The sequence below is a fragment of the Mesocricetus auratus genome, unplaced genomic scaffold, assembly GCF_017639785.1.
Source record: "Mesocricetus auratus isolate SY011 unplaced genomic scaffold, BCM_Maur_2.0 Super-Scaffold_100027, whole genome shotgun sequence".
Lineage (NCBI taxonomy): Eukaryota > Metazoa > Chordata > Mammalia > Rodentia > Cricetidae > Mesocricetus > Mesocricetus auratus.
In genome coordinates this window covers 20411864-20433383 of record NW_024429208.1, presented here as the reverse complement: position 1 = coordinate 20433383, position 21520 = coordinate 20411864, and the positions used below count along the sequence as shown (strand labels likewise).

The 21520-nt window shown below is 39.3% G+C and overlaps 1 protein-coding gene across 17 annotated transcripts in view; it reads left to right on the top strand.

The window, feature by feature from the left end:
* The window catches only part of Ctnna3 (catenin alpha 3), a 1429068-nt gene that overhangs the window by 829055 nt on the left and 578493 nt on the right, over window positions 1-21520 (top strand). Inside the window, exon 10 of one of the 17 annotated variants that reach the window (XM_040732551.1) lies at window positions 16195-16224. The exons of the other annotated variants lie outside the window; for them this stretch is intronic. Coding sequence (XP_040588485.1) covers window positions 16195-16209 — 15 coding nt within the window. The 3' untranslated portion in view covers window positions 16210-16224. Of the gene's footprint in view, window positions 1-16194; window positions 16225-21520 lie in introns of those variants that run through there. 17 annotated transcript variants of the gene reach the window in all.

Below are 21520 nucleotides of genomic sequence, written 5' to 3'. Positions count from 1 at the left end.
CACCATCTCATGGCTCTCAGGTGAGGTATTTCTTTCCCATGCTTTGTCAATGTGGTCTTTGCATGTGTTTTGCATTCAGTTTGTAGACAGCTTGTACTATGCTTGTTGGCCCTTACAAGATGTGGTTCATGGCTTCCAAACCTGGAGCGACCCAGACTCAGGTGTCTCCACTATGTTTTAATCTCCTTTTGAGGTGATTTAGTTCAAGTTCTCTCATAGTCCAGGTGACTTTTTTAATTTACTCAGTGTTTTTTTTTCTCACACACTGCCCAGACAAATACTTTCCAATGTGTACCAGTAAGACATGGGTCTTCTTGTAGCAAAAAGCTTGGAATAGAGATAGCCTGGCATAGTCTTCCATGTTTACACTGAACTCAACTGCATAATTTTGGTTTGATTCCCAACTGTTGTCCAAAGTTGTATTTTTCAACTGTTTTTTTGTTTAGAAATCTCTTATTTACATATCTATACCCCCATACCCTAGCCCTCCCATCCTCCCATGCTCCCCACTTACCCCCCCAACCCAACCCCTTCCCACTCCCCAGGGACAGTGATACCCTCCGGGGAGCTCATCAAAGTCCTTCACATCATTTGGGGGAGGGCACAGGCCCTCCTTTCCTTATCTGGGCTTCAATAGGATCCCTCCTTAGGGAATGGGCTCCCAAAGTCCATTTGTGGCCTAAGAATAAACACTGGCTCCACTGTTAGAGGTTCCATAGACTACCCTGGCCTCCTAGCTGGCATCCACATTCAGAGGGCCTGGTTTGGTCAGATGCTGTTTCCCCTGATTTACCACTAGGGTCTGCAGTGCTCTCTTTCGGTCAGGTCAACTGTTTCTGCTGGTATCCAATTCTGTGTTGGTTCATTTGCTCATCTCTCCTCCCTCTCTGTAACTGGATTCCAGGAGTATGTCTCAGTGCTCAGCTGCGGGTGCCTGTCTCTACTTCGATGAGCTACTGAGTCAAGGCTCTAGGAATGGTAACCAAAGCAGTCATCAGTCTCATTATAGAGAATGGCATCAAAGGGAGCCTCTCCCACAAGGCCTAGATTCTTAGTTCAGGTTATCCCTGTGGATCCCCTACCATTTCCTCTGTGGCAGACATCTCTCCAAACCTGGCTCCCTTTATCAAGGCATCTCTTTTCTTGCCCTCTTCTATTCCTCCCCTGTCTCAGTCTTCCTGTTCTCCTTGCCCCTTCTCTCCCTCTCCCCTTTCCATCTCCCTCCTCTCTACCTCTGTGCTCCCAATTTGATCAGGGGTTCTTGTCCCACTCCCTTTCTTCTGGGCACCATGCATTTTCTTTAGCTCCTCTGGAAGTATGGCTTTTAGGCTGGTAATCCTTTCCTCTATGTCTAAAATCCATATATGAGAGAGTACATACCATATTTGTCTTTTTGTGACTGGATTACCTCACTCAGGATGGTTTCTTCTAGTTCCATCCATTTGCCTGCAAATTTCAAGATTCTATTGTTTTTTTTCTTCCACATTTTCTCTATACATTCTTCAGTTGAAGGGCATCTATGTTTCTTGCAGGTCCTGGCTTTACAAACAATGCTGCTATGAATACAGTTGAACATATGTCCCTGTTGTATGGATGTGCATTCTTTGGGTATATGCCCAGGAGAGGAATTGCTGGATCTTGAGGTAGACTCATTCCCATTTTCCTGAGAAACCGCCATACTGATTTCCAAAGTGGTCATACCAGTATGCATTCCCATCAGCAATGGAGGAGTGATCCCTTTTCTCCACATACTCTCCAGCATAGACTGTCATTTGTGTTTTTGATTTTAGCCATTCTGACCGGTGTAAGATGGTATCTCAGAGTTGTTTCGAGTAGTATTTCCCTGATGGCTAAGGATGTTGAGCACTTTCTTAAGTGTCTTTCAGCCATTTTAGATTCCTCTATTAAGAATTCTCTACTGAGTCCTGCACCCCACTTTTTAATTAGATTGTGTAGTGTTTTGATGGCTAGCTTCTTCAGTTCACTGTATATTTTGGATATTAGCCCTCTGTCAGATGTGGGGTTGGTGAAGATCTTTTCCCATTCTGTGGGCTGCTATTTTGTCTTGCTGACTATGTCCTTTGCCTTACAGAAACTTTGAGCCAGCTGGAGAGAGGCTGGGCTAGAAAGGATGAAAGTTAGTAAAAGAAAGGGAGCTGGCTCTGTGAAAAACATTACACTAGAGACTCACTCTACTTATCCAATGGGACCAGGACAAAGTTGCCACCAATGGAAAAGTAATATTCATATTTGAGTCAAAATTAATTTTCCCTTATTGCTGGGCGTTGGTAGCACACACCTTTAATCCCAGCATTCAGGAGGCAGAGGCAGGCAGATCTGTGACTTTGAGACCAGCCTGGTCTGTAAGATCTAGTTCCAGGACAACTTCCAAAGCCACAGAGAAACCCTGTCTTAAGTGCACAAACAGACAAACAAAGAACATACATGTACAATAAAAAGTAAAATAATAAAATATATTTTTTAAGTTGTCAATTTGAATGGGTATGGTGGTACATGCCTTTAATCCCATCACTTGGGAGGCAGAGTCAGGTGAATCTCCATGGATTCCAGGATAGCCTGGTATACATGGTAATTTCAGGACAGCAAGGGCTACATATAGAGACCCCATCTCAAAAAGCATAAAAAATGGGCAGGGGGGTTGGTTGAGTGGAGGTTACTCAACATGATGTTGAGGATGGAGACCCAAGAATAAGACTATGTATATTGTGTTCAAGCAGTTGCTTTGTTAGCTACAAACTGTGCAACTCTCTCCATGTTAGTACAAGTACTCCTTAAATCATTTCTGAGAGGTTTGAATGAATATACATGAAGCCTGTTGCTTAGTTTTGTCTCCTAGCAAATGCGAATAAATAATAGTTAAGAATAAATCTCAGCCGGGCGGTGGTGGCGCACACCTTTAATCCCAGCACTCGGGAGGCAGAGGCAGGCGGATCTTTGTGCGTTCAAGGCCAGGCTGGACCGATAGCCTCCGAAACAATACAGAGAAACCCTGTCTCGTAAAGACCAAAAAAAAAAAAAAAAAAAGAATAAATCTCAATTTTATGTATTAGAGGATAATAGTACTGATGTGAGGTATAGATTTGTCTACATATTTTATGTGTTTTATATACTATATGTATGCTGGATTTGAGTTTATATACTTATACATACAAACAAACATGGATACAAATAAACTATATATGTCATATGAATTGTATGGTATGCTATTTAGTCCTGTCTAATATTATTTTTACTACAAAACATGGAAATATTAAAATGACCTAACATAATAATACTTTTGTCAGTATCCCTATTAAAACTGGGTACTCTGAAATATCAGTACATTACTTGAAGCACAAATATTTATGAGTTCTTGGACACTTTTATCTCTCTTGCTTTCACATTTTAGCTAATGTTACAACCAATTTAATGCAGCAGCCCTATCTCTCAGTTCCCATCTCCCACATTTTATCTCAGTAATACAGGCTTCAGGGCTTGTTGTCAATGCACATTGCTTTGTTAGTTCAGGATGCCACTTTATCATAAGATTTTGCATCTGAGAACTCTTGTTTGCTGTTTCTGGACAATCTTTTCTGAAGCACCAGTGCATTGATGTCTTCTGTGCGTGACAAACTTGAGGCACTGGAGAGAATGATGAATCTTAAGCAGGAATGGTCCTTTCCATCATCATAGAGAATACTGCTTTCCATTTGTTTCATGTAATTGGTGCCACCGGCAGCTCAGATTTCACTTCTGATACCACCCACAGGTATTTTGGTTTGATGACAGATTGCAGAGATGTGCATATACATACAACTGTAAGGCTGGATAAACTTGTACAAGAATCCAGGTACAGGAGTAGGGATTCCATTTCTCAGATTAAAATGATGTGGTTTACTTTGGCTCAACAGAAAGAAAACTTGAGTTTTCAGGTTCATTTTTACCTTTTGTGGAACTTAACATCTGAAAGATTTTACATTAAGAACATATGTGGATTGGTGTAAGGGAATGTTTACATAAAGTGAGTTCCAGTTCTTGAGGCATTCATTGGGAGGTCATTGTGGGACCACAGAGATAACACAGCAGGTTAAAAGTGTTTGCTTCTGCTCCATCTCTGCAACCCACATGGGGAAAGAAAGAATTGAGTCTGACATTACCCTCTGACCTCCCATGCATACTGAGGTGAGTGTGCCTGAATACACAGACAGAGATAATAAATCAATATTTTAAAATCGCAACGTTCTGGCATAGATGCACGGAGATAAACTACTACTACTGTTGGTAGGATTTTCAAATTAAAGAAGTACACATTTCCTTAGAATGACCACCAAATGTAGTTACTTAACTATATAAAAAAATTCAATACAACAACAAAAATCAACTAACCAATCAACAACAACAATATAAAACAGTGGTTGTTAGAAGGCAAATTTTTGTTTTCTCACCATTGGCCAGAGTCAGCCTGGCAGCAGTACTTGCTGTGTTAGTGAAGTCTCTACACCATGAGTCTCGTGTGTGGTTTTATTTTTTGGTCATAGTATTCATTCATAAGTGCTTCACAGAAGTAGTCCTAGAGCAGTGCTCTCCATGCACAGGGAATGCAACTTTAAAAATTTTTAATGTCTTAATCTATGGCCAGGTTAAAATTCATAGAGGTGTTATTGGAGTTGCTGAAGTTTGTGATGGAAGTATTGCAAGTTCAAAGCCCAGACTCTTAGGATGCTGCTTCATGCCTTGGTCTCAAAACTGCTTCTTGAATATGGTTTTGCTAGTCTTGAATGCAAGCCTGTATTTATGTATAGATACAGCTGTCCTCAGCATAGTTGATATAGGTACTCATGTATGTAAGTATCTTTCCAAAATTGACCTGGTATAGCCTTAGTATGCATGTTGACTATGTAAAATTACTTAAGCTGGTATTGTTTTTTTCCAGAGCTAACTACTGAAGATAGTTTTGTATTCTCATTCTCATTCTCTTTCTTCTCTATCCTCTCTCTCTCTTTCTCTCTCTCTCTCACTAACTATGTGGTTCAGGCTATATTCAAACTGAAGATACTCTTACCATGGATTTCCGATTGCTGGGTTATTTCTTGATATCACAAAATTTTCTGGGCCAGGGAATGTATGTGAGTGGCAGGATATTTGGCTTATATGTACAGGACCCTGGGTGCATCTCAACACCATTGCCCTCTCAGAGCAGAAAGTCAGGAGTACTAGAACATGCCTATAACCCTGGGCCTTGGGATCAGAGGTAGAAGGTCCTTGAGCTCAAGATCAACTTGGCTCCAAAGCCAAATCCTTCCTTAAAAACAGAAAGGTTTCTTTCCTCTTTAGAATGTCATGGATGAAGTGTCAATAAACACACCATGAGTTGATACTGTTTTCTTAATAGTTTCATGTAGATACCTCAGAAGGTTTAATATCTTAATGTTACTGGATTTGCCTAAGCACAGAGAAATATAACTCACAAAGAATATTGTCTAAGAAGATTTTTTTTCATTCTACCTGGAATTAGTAATTTTTCCCCCTCACTACAATTTTATTTTGCAAGAAAAATGTGCCTATATTTTTTTTACTCAGTGATGGGATCATGGCAGGGAGTAAACTAAACAGCTGAGAAAAGGAACTCAGCCTTAGAGGCGTTATCATATTTATTGCATTATTATGTACCAAGAGGTTTTTATGACATATTATTTAAATACATATTGCCAGCCTAAAGGTTTAAACAGTGAATAGAGTCTGTAATGAGATAAGTCTCCAGTTTTCTTCCTTCTCACATAACTTTATGCCTATCAGGAAGGCTGGAAAATGATGTGCAAAACATTGTTTCATTATAAAATGAGAAAAGTTAATTATTGAACTACGGATAATATCTGCAAAGTGTTAGAAAGCTCACCCTGCACTGAAAAGTTGAGGTAAGCCCCATATAACTACTGGAGATGTGCTAAAATCTGGCCTGCCTTAGAGCTGACGTTTCAGATATGTTATAGACCTGTTAATTATCTTTAAGTAATAATCTGGAAGTGTTCAGTGTTTTTGTAAGTGAGGGCACAATTCCACATTCTTAATGACCCAGAGTTCTGGCAAAGATGACACTCAGTTTCAGAACATCTATGCTTGACACTTGGGGAAACATCTTTTTATTGCATCACATTTTCTCTCTCATAGTGTTTGTGAGTGGTTCAAACTTTCCCATTAACTTAGAGAAACTACTTTGGGAAGCTTCTCTTTCACAGTCTAAATCAGTACTGAATTCTTCAGCTGCAGTCTAATTTTTAAATTCAGATGGGCTCCGATAAATATTAGAAGGACTTGCCAGTTTTGTATTCTTGCATCTTTCTATCTCAAGTCACTGCCAAGACTGCTTCTTCTTTGGCAATAGAGTCTAACAGTAACTTACTTTAAGAGCCACACAGCTGTCAAGGTATGCTTTATTCCTATGTGTATATGGAGAGTATTAAGGAGTGATATAGACTTTACACATATATTTCATTTCATATAGCTCCATTTAATCCTCTCATGACCCATGGGAAATGGAAATTTCTATTTCCTATTTAGAAGCCAGAGAGCTAAGGTCCAATTGTCAGTAAGGGAAAAACTCGAAGATTCTGTTTTACCAAAGAAAACCCCATAGACTCTAAACAGCAAAACCCAGTTTTAACTGACTCGCCAAATGCCAGTTTCACGTGTTTTGTATTCTAGGTGCAAGGTCAGGAAGACAGAAACCCAATGCATATGTGCCTTTGTTCCTCTTTTGGAAAAGAATACATGGCGGGGCCAGCTTTGCATAGTAATCGATTTAATGTGCTCCTTTGGAAAGGAAAAGAAATCCCTTGAAATATCTCTGGCATTTTTTCCTATGACATTGAAGTGTCAGAACATTTTGGGCTCATAAAGTAGCCAATTCCTTTAGGTGCCATAGACCTTTCAGCAGTTGTATATTTCTTAGTTAGTAAATAGCCAAATGTATTTCTTCTCTATTTCAGTTCAAAATGAAATCACCTTAATGAAGAGATCACACATGGAAACGATCTGTGCACGTCAATAATGAATGAATTCTAAAAGGGCTTTAAAATAACTTCTGAGAGGCACAGGAGGAAATACCAGAATTTAAAGTGGCATTTCCCACTTGTTGGCACTTCCCACAAGAGCTTATTCTCTCCCTGTGGCTCTCAGCCCTCATGGCCTTATGTTCATTTAGAATTCATGGATGTAGGCTGTGATGCTCTCACTGTTACGTTTTCGTAGGGAGAATTTATGACCACTGAGATCCAGTTAACCAGTGTCTATATGTCTTACACTATAGAAATACTTTTAAATTGTTGAAAAATATCAATGGGTGTGATGTAAAAATCATATGAATGACCATAAAATGTTTTATTGAAATTTAATCTGTGCACAAGTCCTTCCCAAGGTCTGTATCCACCAACTCTCTGCAATCACATGTTGAAAGAGATAACACACACAGATGCTCACTCCTCTTTCACTATATTTTAGAATTGGTTATAAACTTTTCTTAATTCTTTGTCTGTTTTTCTTTTTCCAAATTTCTCTGGGCTGAAAATTTGCCACCACCTTTATTATTTCATCCTCTATAGATTCATTCCTTCAGTCCTGAATGTATAATTTGTGCTAAGACCTGAACCCAGAGACTGTGGAGCACTAGGAAAATATTCTCACTGTGCCATAACTCCCGGCCCAACTCTACTTTGTTTTAATTTGTTAATATTTTAAAGTGGTGGCAGGGAAAGAGCAGTGAGTAGTGTCTTGACTCCCATGTCCTTGTGCTTATGTGGCTGTGCTGTTAAGTTATATATGTGTGGTAACTATGACTACCCTGAGGTGCTTTTCATTTGTCCTATAGTCTTCCTGCCTTCTTATCTACTGTGATTTTTCATTACATTTCAGCACACACACACACACACACACACACACACACACACACCATATGCTGAGAATCTTCTGGATAATGGACATACTACACAAAGTTGCTGTTTAATATCTGCTTTCCTAGAACTTTCTCTTAGAATATTACAGTATGGTAGTTTGTATTACTGTTAGCTGACAAGACACAAACTAACACTGATGACAGTCCTCCAGGCATGACTTTGAGGGGATTAACTATTTGGGCTGTTTGAAATAGAGCTCGGGTGCTGGATTGTGTGGAAAGGAGGCATCATGTCAAACATAAGCAATTGTCTTGGTCTTTGTCCTGAATGCAGATGCAATGTGACCAGCAGCCTCTCTCCTGGAGCCATGACTTCTCTTCTGGGATGGTTTATGACCCTTCTTCTTTTTTTAAATTTAAATTAGAAACAAGCTTGGTTTACATGTCAATCCCAGGTCCTTCTCCTTCCCCTCATCCCTACTTCCAACCAAGGAACCCCTATCCCAATCATTTTCTGCTCCCCCAAGGAGGGTGAGGCCTTCCATGGGGGATCTTCATAATTTGTCATATCATTTGGATCAGGGTCTAGACCTTCCTCTGTGTGTCTAGGCTGAAAAAGTATCCCTCTATGTGGAATGGGCTCCCAAAGTCCATTCATGTATTAGGGATAAATACTGTTCCACTACCAGAGGCCCCATAGATTAACCAGACCTCCAAACTGACATCCTCATTCATGGGGTCTGGATCAGTCCTATGCTGGTTTCCCAGCTATCAATCTGGGGTCCATGAGCTCCCCCCTGTTCAGGTCAGCTGTTTCTGTGTTTTTCTCCAGCCTGGTCTTGACCCCTTTGCTCATCACTCCTCCCTCTCTGCAACTGGATTCCAGAGTTCAGCTCAGTGTTTAGCTGTGGGTGTCTGCTTGGGCTTCTATCAGCTACTGGGTGAAGGCTCTAGGATGGCATATAAGGAAGACATCAGTCTCATTATTGGAGATGTGATCAACCTTGTAGATCTCTGGACATTTTCCTAGTGCCAGAGTTCTGGAAGAAAAACTCCAACCCAAGGAAGCTAACTACAACCAGAAAAACATATGCAATAGATAAACCTATTTTACCAACAGCCAAAAGAAAAAAAGGGTAGTGGAAAGCCACATACAATTCCACCACCAATCAATGGCCATTGATATCCCTCAATATTAATGGTCTTATCTCATCTGTAGAGACACAGGCTAAAAGAATGGATACGAAGATGGAATCCATACTTCTGCTGCATACAAGAAACACACTTTAACTCTGAAGACAGATGGTACCTCAGAGTTAAGTGTTGGGAAGAGATTTTCTAATCAAATGGACCCAAGAAACAAGCGGGGGTAGGAATCCTAGTATCTAACAAATTAGACTTCAAACTAAAATCAATCAAAAGAGATGAAGGAGGTCATTTCATACTCATCACAGGAGAAATCCATCAAGATGAAATCTCAATTATGAACATCTATGCCCCAAATACAAAGGCATCCATGTTTGTAAATTAAACAATACTAAAACTCAAATCACATATAAAACCTCACACACTTATAGTGGGAGTCTTCAACACCCCACTCTCACCACTAAATGGACTACCGGACAGAAACTTAACAAAGAAACAAAGTAACTAATAGAAGTTATGTCCCAATGGGTTTAACAGACATCCATAGAACATCCCATCCAAACACAAAAGAATAATCCTTCTTAAACTGTGAACCACAGTGAGCCCCTCCTTCCTTGAGTTGCCCTTTTCAGGTTTGTTATAGCAACAAGAAAAGTAAGAAACACACAAGTGAAAAGACAAATGAGTTAGAAAAGCAGTGCTAGGAAAATGACAGCATTCCTGGGTATAAGAAAGATACTAGGGAAAGCAGGACAATGTGTTGCACATTTCATCTGAAACCCGAAGAAGGAGATGGTCCTAGGACTCTTTGTGAAGACAGTGAGGCGGACCAGTCTGCAGAAAAAGGAAGAACTCTTGTAAAACCCCCAGAGAATTCAAGCAGGCATGATTTGAAGCCAGGACGAAGCAGGACAGGATGCCAGAAATATACAGGGAGCAAATGGTAATGATGGAGGACAAAGGGGAGGGGCCATGATATTCCAATCTCTCTAGGAAGATCCTGAGGGCATGCACTTAGCCAACAAGTTTTCCCAGCACCCGGAAAACCTGCTTTTTCTCCAGGTTTCAAATATGAGGTTATTTAAAATTTATTCACTTACAGTCCACCCACCAGGAAAGAGAGGGAAACAAATATGATTTTACTTTGATGTCACCACTATTTCATCCTTTCCTGGTATCTTTTACCGCAAGAACTTCTTCTCATTCACTTGCTTCTCACTACTCACTTAATGGACCAGTGGTTATGAACACTTGTTGCTCCTTTAAGACTCAGTTTCAGTTCCTGCCACTCTTGTGGTCACTCCCAACCACCTGTGACTCCAGGTTTAGGGGAACCATTGCTCTCTTTATGGCCTTTGTGGGCACTGTACACATGGAGTGTATTCATATACACACAGGTACAGCACTCATACACATACTATAAAAATGATATAAAAATTTGTAGTTCTAGAAGATACTCACTGTATTTCTTATATTCCACATCTTGGGATGTGACATGTTGTAATGCTAGTATGGGTCAGAGATAACAGGATGAGAAAGGCAAAAGAAAGAAAGGAGAACAAGTCCTTAGCCTGGTCATATTTCATTGCCTCATTCAAAATTCACTCAGTAATTTTCTCCTGTGTTCTTTTATTTTAAAACCCAAAAACATATTGCAGCAATGTAGAGTATGTATTTGTAAGAAGGACAAGCATCTCTGAAATCCAAGCCTGTGTCCTGTGGGAAAAGAGAGAAAAGGCACTGAAAAGTATTTCTCAAGACAATTCTGTTACATGATGGTGGGTGTACGTCCCTCAGCCTCACTCAGAGGAAATAGTGTGAAGAAGATAAAGGAGCAGGCATCAACAAATCTGTAGTTATCTTTGTGAAGAGTGGAACACTGATATTACATTCTTAAAATATGTCAATCCTCTTTCTTCTTCCCTATACCTTCTAAGTTTCCCTGTCTTCTGTGTTACTTTTTATCTCCCTTTCCCTATAGTATTTTATATATGGCAAAGTGCCCTTCCCACCATTCTCTCTATACACACCTGAAAGAAATACATTGATTTTAATTCCCTTGCCATTCCATTGGATCAAATGATGCATATTTGCTGGGAGAACATTTAAATACAGACTACTTCATAAGTCCAAAAGATGTCATTTTCAAGTATTTTAAGGTAAAGATGGTTTGTTGTTGTAAATACTGGAAATAGAACGCCACAATTTTAAAGCTTTTATGTCTTTAGCGCAGTTGAGGCTGAAATATTTAGTAGAAAATTATCTCAGAGTAGAGCTAATGCAGATAAAAGAACTTCAACGGTTTTCTGCGTGTGCGCTCTCAGTGTCCTTACAGGGTAGCTGTGGAGCTGAAATGGTGCTGTCCACTTTCTTTATCTCCATCCCCTCAGTCTCGGTTTTGTTGTTTTAATTCGCAGAGAAAAGATATAATTTCCTGCTGCTCCAAGAACAGCCTTTTTAGTTAGCTCATGTCTTGTATAAGAACAGGGCATATCAGCCACACATTATATTTTTTCTGACTTCAGTCACAGATTTGTGAAAGAATCTAATTTAAGTAGAATTTAAGTAGAACAAAGTATAAAGAAGCTAGTTTTTGTTAGGATAGCAGTAGAAGGAAAGCTAGATTTATCCCCACCCCTTTTCTCCAAACTTTAAAACTTGAGGAAGTTTTTTTTTTTTGAGGGGAGGCAGTAAGGGGTTGATTTTGGCTTATGTTTCAAAAGTATAGTCCATTACACCAGGAAATTAAGCCAGCAGGAGTCCAAATCCACAGTCAGGAAGCACAGAGTGAAGAATCCGTCTGCCTAGTTCATTCTCTCCTTTTGTACAATTCTGTTTGCTAACCCAGGAAATGGCATCACCTACAATGGGAAGATCTTCCTACTTCCATTAACCTAACCAAGTTAATCTTCCACAGTCATGGTCAGAAATCCATCTCTTCAGTGGTTGTATTGTCATCAAGTTGGCTTTGAAATTAACCATAAGATATGATTTGAGAAAAATTGTGGCATCCTTAATAAGAATGAGAAATCACAGCTTTATGGAATCTACAATTTTGTAATCGGATATCTAGACAAATAATATTTTAATTTTACATTTTGATTTCAATATCTGTGCATTTTAAAGTTTTTAAAAATACTTTAGAAGAAACCACACCATAGCACCATTCAGTTGAGGAAGTTTAATTAGACAAAGACTAACAATGAGGTACAGGTTCACCTATTCCTTGCTTCTTAGCCTATGCTGGCCTTGAATTGGAGCTTTTCTTGCCAGAGGAGTTCTGAGATTGTAGAAATGCAACACTATACCCTTGGTGCAAAGAATAATCATAGAGAAAGATAATTATCTGACTTTGAAGCATTAAAGCCACATGAAAAAAAATTGAAAACAAAGACTGAGGCTCAGATTTGAGTTCCAGGGGCAGGAACTGCATTGTCACTAAATCTTCAAGATAAACCAATAAGTCTTAAGCCTGCAAATCTGATTCTGATTTTTTTCTAGCTAGTTTGAATTGATTTTTCATAATATGAATTTTTCTTAGTGAAATACAGTTATGAAAATTATAGTGTGTTCCATGCTATCAGATCAAAAAGATTTTAAACCCATAAAATCATTCAAGTTCAGAAGTAGATGGTTTTTGTACATCTCTCCATTTAATCTCGCTATATATAGACTAGGCAAATGAATCCATGAGGTTGAATAATTCATCCAGAACCTCATAGTGTTATAGTAAGGAGATAAAACCATGGGCTTTGGAAAAAATTACACTTCCATTTTGGTGGAGAGAAATGTGTGGGTACACAGTATAAAAACAACTGTCCTTGGCCAGTGTTTCTGTCTTGTTTGCAGTGGCAAACATAAGCAGAAAAAGCAACCACCACCATTCTCATAAAAATACCCAAAAAGGCTCACTACCTTCAATCCACATATATATTTATATATCTAATCCCACTATTTTTATCACTCTTCTGTTTTATATGCAATAAATAAAACAGTTAATACCAACAGTTAACAAAACAGAAACTTTTAGCCATTATGGAAAATAAAATCTATCAATTACACCTAACTTACAGATATTTTTCTACTTATTTTTATAAAAGTAAACTAAGGTGATTAGGCAAACTTTTTAGAGTTGCTAATATGTGCATTACTGTGTAATTATCAATATAAGAGAATTCTTTTTCTACGAGTTCTCTTTGTGAAGAATGGAATCAAATACTTTGCAAATCAATAATTTATTACAATGTGCCTAAAATTCTGACATTTTAAAGGATGTATCATCATGTGACATTTTAGGCAAGAAAATCTCAATTGTTATTTTAGAATTATTCATCAGTCTTGTAGGATATTTTATGCTTATAATGTACAGGAGTTAACTTGGCAACTTCACATGAGGAAAAGAGGTACTTAGGTTTAGAAACTTCAGAGTCATTCACAGACAGTTATGACTTCTTCAACTCCAGCATTTTCTTCTCAGCACTGAAAGCATATGGAGCCTCCAGAACTACTGATTTGTTTTGATTTATTTTGTGTTTCCTCTAAATGTGTATAAATGATATCTCTGAGATAGATAGAGAGAAAAACATACCCATCTGAATTTACACCCCACACATGGCCTATCAGGAAAGCATATTTACTGTTGTCATTGAGTTTTGTAAGTTCTGAGCAGTTTAGGGAAATAGTCACTAGTGAATTTGGTGTGTGTTATAATTAATCAATTGAAAGCAATAACTGCTGAAGAAAAATGCTGCTAAGCCTATTACCAAAACAAATCTTATTTTTTCTGCCAAGTGCTTTATAATTAAAAGAAAATGGGTAAGCAAGAAGCTTAAGCGGTAACGATAATACTAACACATTGACTTTTATACATTAAGTTTAAAATAAGGGTGACTAGGTTCTTACTGACCCAATGATACATTTATAAGAAAACTTATTTTGAAGCATGGTTTTCATCCTGGGTCTTGGGTCCTGAGTTCCTGTTCTTGGAAATAGGGTATTTTGAGTGGGACATTCTCCAGCATCTTTGTCTCCTATTCTCCAGGTGACAGTAGGACCAACCTCAAGTTTTGTGAAATGCCAAAATAACCTAGCAGTCCTTGAGAAAATTATCCTTTCCTGCAAATGAGAATTTCTGGCTTAGAGATAGACTTAGTGGTACAAAATCATTGATATACCAGCTTATTGGAGATCAGTAAACCAGTCATTGGCATGAACCTACATCAACTTAATCATTGATCAAAATTTGTGTGTGTCTCTTAGGATGCCCATTAAAGCCCTGGTGCTTTTCCCCCACCTACCCTTGGCTGTGAGGTAAGGGGCTTTATGGCATCTCAGGTCCCTGCACCTACCTCCTATTTCCTGTATTCCTTGAAATCTCTCCCAATACAAGAAAAGTTGCTTTTTTTCCACCCTGACTCATCTCTCAAGATGTTGCCAGGTGTGACAACCTAACAGGTCCAGCAAACGTGAACCAGTTACACTTGAAAGAAGTGTGCTCTCATAGTGTGACACTTACTAAGCACTATCAAAATTTTGATGGATCGTTCCCCTGGTGCTGCTTCCACTGCTCAGAGCTGCATTAATGCAGGTGTTTTGTGGCTGTCAAACCTTCCATACAGAAAGATCTGCAGTGCCTTTGGTTCACATCGCTAGCACTGAAGCATTTCTTTTGTGCAATGCATTCCTGTCTACTGCTCCCAGTCCAATTTAAGCTGTAAGTAATGATGGCGTGTTTCTACTTCCATTGGGAAAGCCTTACAAAGTTTAATTTACTGTCTCCTAACTACTTGTAGTAGTATCAGTAGTTAACGTTGGGAAATTTCAATAGCAGCAATTTCTGCTGATCTACATTTTGCCCTCAGAGATGAACATTTTAATCTCACCAGTGGGTTTTTCCATACACAACAACTTTATTTCCTTACGACTATAGAATGAGTCCAAAGTTTGCCATTTCCTTTGGCTATAATTTTTTCCTTCGTGTTTGTGGGTTTGAAAACCCACAGCTGTCTGGCCTTTTACAACAAAGCATGCAGCTGGGCACATTCACAGGGTCACTTGGCAGGGAGGCAGATTCCTCTGAGAACCTTAGTGAATAGATAGATATATAGAAGCTCAGAGAGTTGAGTAATATCCCAATATCTCAAGTATTTCGATAACTCTGAACGTCAATTATAATGGACTCACATTCATTTTTCTCTTTTTGTGAACCTTATTTTTCCCTTTGAGAGTTTCATATATGCATTTTGATCATATACACCTCCATACTTCCCCAACCTCCATTCATAAATGCATACTAAGTATTTTGATCATATAAACCCTCATACTTCCCCAACCTACAACTTATCCTAGATGCCTCCACATGCCCCTTCCTAAATGTCAAGCTGTCTTCTAGAAACAACAAAAACAGAACAACAAAAATCCCCCCAAACTTATTGTTGATTTGCAGATGTTGAGCCATCTATTGTAGCAGGAGCAACCCACTACCACACTACCAAAGACAAATGTCCTTCCTTCCTGTAATGTACACTGTTTGGTAAATTGTCATTGTGAGACCTCACTGAGAAACTGGGCCTCCAGACTCAAACAGGTTTATTTCAAAGTGTCCTCCTAGGCCCCTTTCCTGAGTGTCAGCTGCCCCCACACCCTTGATAGAGAAAAGAAAACAGAAAACAAAAAAACAAACAATAACCCAAGTGTACCTACAGCCTTTCCTTAGTAACAGATAAAAGATAAACCATTTCCATCAGACGTTACTGTTGTTTAGCCCCCAATATAAAAGAGCCTACCGCAGAAAAGTGAAGCCAGAAGTTCAGCCGTAGGAAGTTCATCCATGGAGAAAAAGTACAATCAGCAAGTTTCCTTAGCTTCCCCCTAATAGTGCCTGCTGGATGTTGTATGTGCCTAACCTGATTTGACACTACTAGCTCTGTCTGTTGGTATTTGTTTTTAATTTTTGTTTAAAAGCCTTACCAAGTCTGATGTACCTTTGAGTATAGCTGAATTTTTTTTGGGGGGGTGGTTGTTTCTCCAGAAAATTTCTAGTGGATGTTTTAGGCACCAAATTTGATATTTGCTATCATCTATCTGTCTGTCTGTCTGTCTGTCTGTCTATCTTGTATCATCCCCATACATGTCATATTTACCTTCTTATTTATTCACAGATGATACAGTACTGACCTCCATTCAGAAGAGAAGAATGAGGCACAGAAAGCAATCAATAGCAGAGGCAAGGGCTTGGGTTTCATGATTTGATGCTTCAAGTTACTCCTTCATCTTGATTCTCTCTTTACTGCTTACATAATGGCTTCCCTCTTTGATTATTGAAAGTATTTCAACATAGAGATGTCGACAGTGAAAATTGTATGAGATTCATAATGAAATTTACTAGGGATTTTAGAACAGGCTTGCTTTGTTGCCTGTTTGTCATGGACATCTTATGGAGTTCTATCTTAGGTTCCCTACTTACAGACCTTTTACACTGCGCCCCGAGGAACAGTTTTCAGAAAAAAAAGCCTACATCTTTACTGTCCACTGAGTCATAAACAGTAGCGTTTCCTTATTTTAATTATAGTGTTTAGTTGTTGTACATATATGTTATATAACTCCCACATAGAATGACTCAAAGAAATAGTCTTGGAGACCATTGAGTGAGTTCCAAAGTTGTTCCCACACAGAAAACAAGGCAGGACCCCTTCAATTTTATACAGTTACTGAAATTCCCAACCACATGGAGCAAATGAGTCATTCCATAGCAATTTTTGTATCAATCCGCCAAAAGGCGGATATGCTCTTTGAAACTTAACCAGAACAAACTTCAGTGAGAAAGCTGGTGTATGCTCAGGATTGTGACACTCGGCTGTGAAGGACCCAGCATTCCTGCTGGATGTGGGTTGCTGGGCCCTTGTGCTAGTATACTGCTGTGCATCTGTGGAGAAAATTGCCATTTTCCCTGTGATCAAAGCATATGCCTTTTGGCTATCAAGCACCCAACAATAAATTCCATTAAAGTCCAAGAGCTCTGAAAAGCCTTTTTCAGGAGAAATCAAAACAAACCAGAAAAAGACCTTGTAGACAAGAAAAGAAAAAAAATCAATTTTAGGTTAAAATCAGTCTTAGGGGAGTAGGAGAAGAGGAAATCTTTTAAGAAACCCCTGGGGTGCCTCCACTGACTATTGGCAAACATTCAGTATTATTTAGAATGTTGGGTTGCCTGGCGGAGTGAAAGGTACAGCATGTTGCACCCTCATTAAGTCTTTTAGCAGTGAAAATGCTAAAATTCCTCATGCTACAAGATCCTGAGCTGCCTGGGGAGGATTAGAGAAATGAATCACTTTATTTAAGTCAAGGCACCAGTAATATTTGTCCTGTTTTATTGTTGTTGATTCTTTCCCCTTTGAGTATGATTTCTCATGTAAATTCATGGGCAGACCAATCATTTCATAATCTTCTTTGGTAAGAATCAATAAAGGCATGTTATAGAGCATCTCTAAACTATATCCTCCTATTTATACAACAATAATTAGTCTCCAGTTTGGCTCACCAGGCATATTCTATGGCATTAAAATTCAGTTTCCAAACAAGAGCTGAGGCAGCTACCTAGAGCATACAGAGCAGAAGCAGTAATGGTAATGGTTGTTGCTTCCCAAAACCTCATTTTTGAGAAGCAGCAACTTTTCTTCCTCTAAAATGATAGAGAAATGAGTAATTCTTCTAGAAAATGCCCTGTGACATGCTGAAGACCTAACATCTGGTACATCCTTTTGTAAGTGTGCACTCAAACCCTCTTCTCCAGTTATATGCAAACTGTTGCACCAATGTTGTTACCCAGTGTCCACATAGACACTAGATATCTTCTTCATGCCAGGTAGGTAGTATATGAGGCTTTACTGGAACCTACCCACAAGATAATTGTTTTCAAAGTTCTGGGGTAAAAATGAAATTCTTTCTCTTTTTCTGTCTACCTCTTCAGTTTCCTCTTATCAGTCCTTTGTCTTCTCATTTGCCTAGTTGCTATGTTAAGTTGCTTGTCACCAATATTTTTCTACTCTGGGTTCAGTTTACATGCACAGTTCTCTAGGAATAATCCTTTTCTAATGTTTCTCGATAGGTCAGGTTAAGTCCTAGGTGTCCTTCAAGACCTGGTTTTCCATAATATATAATGCTTTCTATATTTGTGTCAGAGTCAGGGCACATAAAATCAGGGCACAGCAGGTCACTCAAAGGCTTCCAATTTATTCATACTTTACCAAGAGACAAAAATAAAGTCCTTACACTGACCTGTAATTTACCACTTTCCCTTTCTTGCTTCTGACTTCATCTAGAATCATTTCTTTTTCTATTACAGAAACTTGACAACTGGCTTTCCTCTTATGTAAGTCACTCTTTCCCCAGCTATCTACCCAGCTTCTCTGTCATTTTTTTTACTCAAATGATCTTAGTGATACTTTCTTTGATATGTTTCTTAATGCTTTTTAGTGTGTAATACTCTCATCCTAAGCCTCTAGAACACTCTGGCATTCTTCACTATGTGTTTTATGATTATTACAACCATCTAGTAAAACACATACTCACATATGTAGAGATAGAATTATTTGTTGTCTACTGTGAAACACCTTCTCCACAAATATTTCTTTTATCCTCTTGCTCTATCTTACCATAGGCATGCAGTTGACACTACAGAATGATCAGTTCTTGTATCTAGTACTCTCAGAGTCAGTACCATATTTGTTTTATATCACTAGTTAGTTAGTCTAGTTAGGGTATTGAATAACTTGTTAATTCACTCAAATTATTTGGAAAGTCAGCTGCTGGATTTAGGGAAGTGATCAAAAGAATTTTCTTTCAAGATGTTACTGAAGAAAGTCATGGTCAGTGAACAGTGAGAAGGTAGGGGAGGACATGCCAGTCTATGTTGAGAGACAAGCTATGTTCCACATTCGGATAACTAGCCACAAGTGGATATGAGCAGTCCTATGGATGCTGGGGGTTGAACCAGGGTCCTCTTCAAGACCCATAAATGTTCTCAACCTCTCCAGCTTTTAAAGGAATAGCTTTTAAAATAAACACACACCAATAATAGGAGTAGCATGTTATGTGTGATGATAGTCCACCAATATAAGGAAGCCTCTATAATATTAGAGCTACACGATCAGGCAAGACACAGCTGCTAAAGACTTCTAAAAAAACTTAAGCCATCTTTGAGATTTTTTTCTGCCTTTCTTCCCTTTTGATGTCTGTTCTCTCTCTTCATTCCCAGTTCTGATTCTTCACATAATACGTACACGCATGAGAATTCATTTTCTCTGAGCCCAAAGGCCTTATGCATATTTTTCACTTGACACTTTGTACTAGTAAGTGTAAGTAGCTATGCTTTGGGTGCTGTGCACAGGCAGTGATGTGTCTTGAAAGACCACCATTGGGAAGGCTGGCAAAGTCATTCAGAGTATGGCCAATGAGGTAAGCTGAGCACACCGATGAGAGGCTTCATCTTCAGTCTTATTTGTTCTAGTCTCTTCATGACTTCTATGGACTTAGTCTGGAGTCTAATAATTTCTCATCTGAATCTGATTTGGTACTACCTGCTCCACTGTGGTCTCTTCCTTGGTTTCTTTCAGATGCTATGAGCAGGGTTGGAAGGAGCCATATGTCAGTTCTTTGCCAAAGTGGAATCTGTAGACATGTGTGGGTCCTTTGATGAGAATTACTGAAAAATACTCTATAGTAACTCGTTAAGGTGACTTTATATCTGTACAATTTAATAGACAAACACAAGTGCATTTTGTGTATCCTCCTTGTTTTGTAAAGTGTTCTGTAACATTAGAAACCAGAGTTGGCCAAGGGAGTTGGTCATGGGGGAACAGGAAGTTGAGGGGGTGGGGGTAGAATAGGGGGAAGAGGGAATCATAGGATCGAAGACAGATCAGACACCAGAGTGACCTCGAGTGATCTAAAGGTATAACATCAATTGGCAAGCTAAGCAATAATGGAGGGACCACCTCGAATGCCCATTCCTGATAATGAACTTGATGTCTATAACCATCCGGGAGCCTTCATCCTGTGACTGATGGAAGCAGAGGCAAACACACAACTAAGCACTGAACTGAACCCAAGGAACCCAGTGACAGAGAGAGAGGAGTGATGAGCAAATTGGCAAAGAATGGGCTGGCAAAACCAGCAGAGACAGCTGATCTGAACAGCGGAGTGCTCTTGGACCCCAGACCGACAGTGGGGAGGCCAGCATGGGACTGATCTGGACCCCCCAAATGTGAGTGTCAGTGAGAAGGCCTGGGCAACCTATGGGGCCCTGAGCTGTGGATCAGTGTCTATCCCTGGTATACAAACTGTCTTCATGTGCCTATAGCACAAAGAGAGATGCTCTCTCAGCCTGGACTCTTAGGGGAGTGCCTTGACCCTACCAAGAGTAAAATGACAGACTCTAGATATCCCCTATGTGGAAGGATTTGGCAATAGGGTGGGAGGGAGGGGGGAAGGGGAGTGCGGGAGGAGGGGAGGGAGAGGGAACTGGGGTTGACATGTAAAACAAGCTATTTAAAATTAAAATAAAAAATGATAAAAAAAAGAAACCAGAGTTGGAACAGGTCCCTTAGAGAACATCTCCTTAGTAACCATGTGACCAGCTTGTTCCTTATTTAGACCTCTTTCCAGATTCTTAGAAGTTCGTATGCAAGTCCTGGGCTAAGGATTTCTGATCCTTATTTTCCCTCCTGTCTGCAGTTAATTTCTTCTTCTTGCTTCCAGTTCAGGCATTTATGCCAGTCTTCCTACTAGTGAGTGGGCCATGTTTCTTCTTCCATCTTTTTTGCCCTAATACTTTGGGGAAAGCCTATCTGATCACCCGCTTGCATCAGGGAGCATATGCAGCCCATTTAAGACATTATATTAAAATTAGAATGTAAGCCAACTCATGCTGCAAGTATGTTTATTAACCCTGGGTTTAGTGACAGCATTACTTGATGGAGCTAACTTCAACATTCATTGAGTGAATTAGTCTAGGTCCTGTGTTTATTTATTAAAGTTGTCTCTACACAAAACACATGATGCTATAACCTGACCAAAAAATTGTACATTTCTGAGAAACATGTTTTTATTTCATTTAATTTCTTTCATCATGGCTGGTTGTTTCTCACAGGAAAAGGAGAGAGAAAGGGAGGGGGAAAGTGGAGGGGGAACCTACAGGAGAAATCTCCATCCCTGGGAGTCTGATGTTAAGGAGACTCTGAGGAGTCACAGTGAAAGCATCCCAGGCAGAGTGAGGCTACCTTTGGCTTTCCTGTCATGCATGATTGATGCTTCCCCTTTATCATCCAAGCTCATGTGTCCTAGTAGTTTTTGTCTTTCCTACTGTCACCATTATAATTAATGATTAAGGTACAGATACTGGCATAACACTTGGCTATTAATTCCAAGAGGCAGCTTGAGTGCCTGACATTCAACCTCACAGACATCCAGGAAGAACCTGCAGAACCT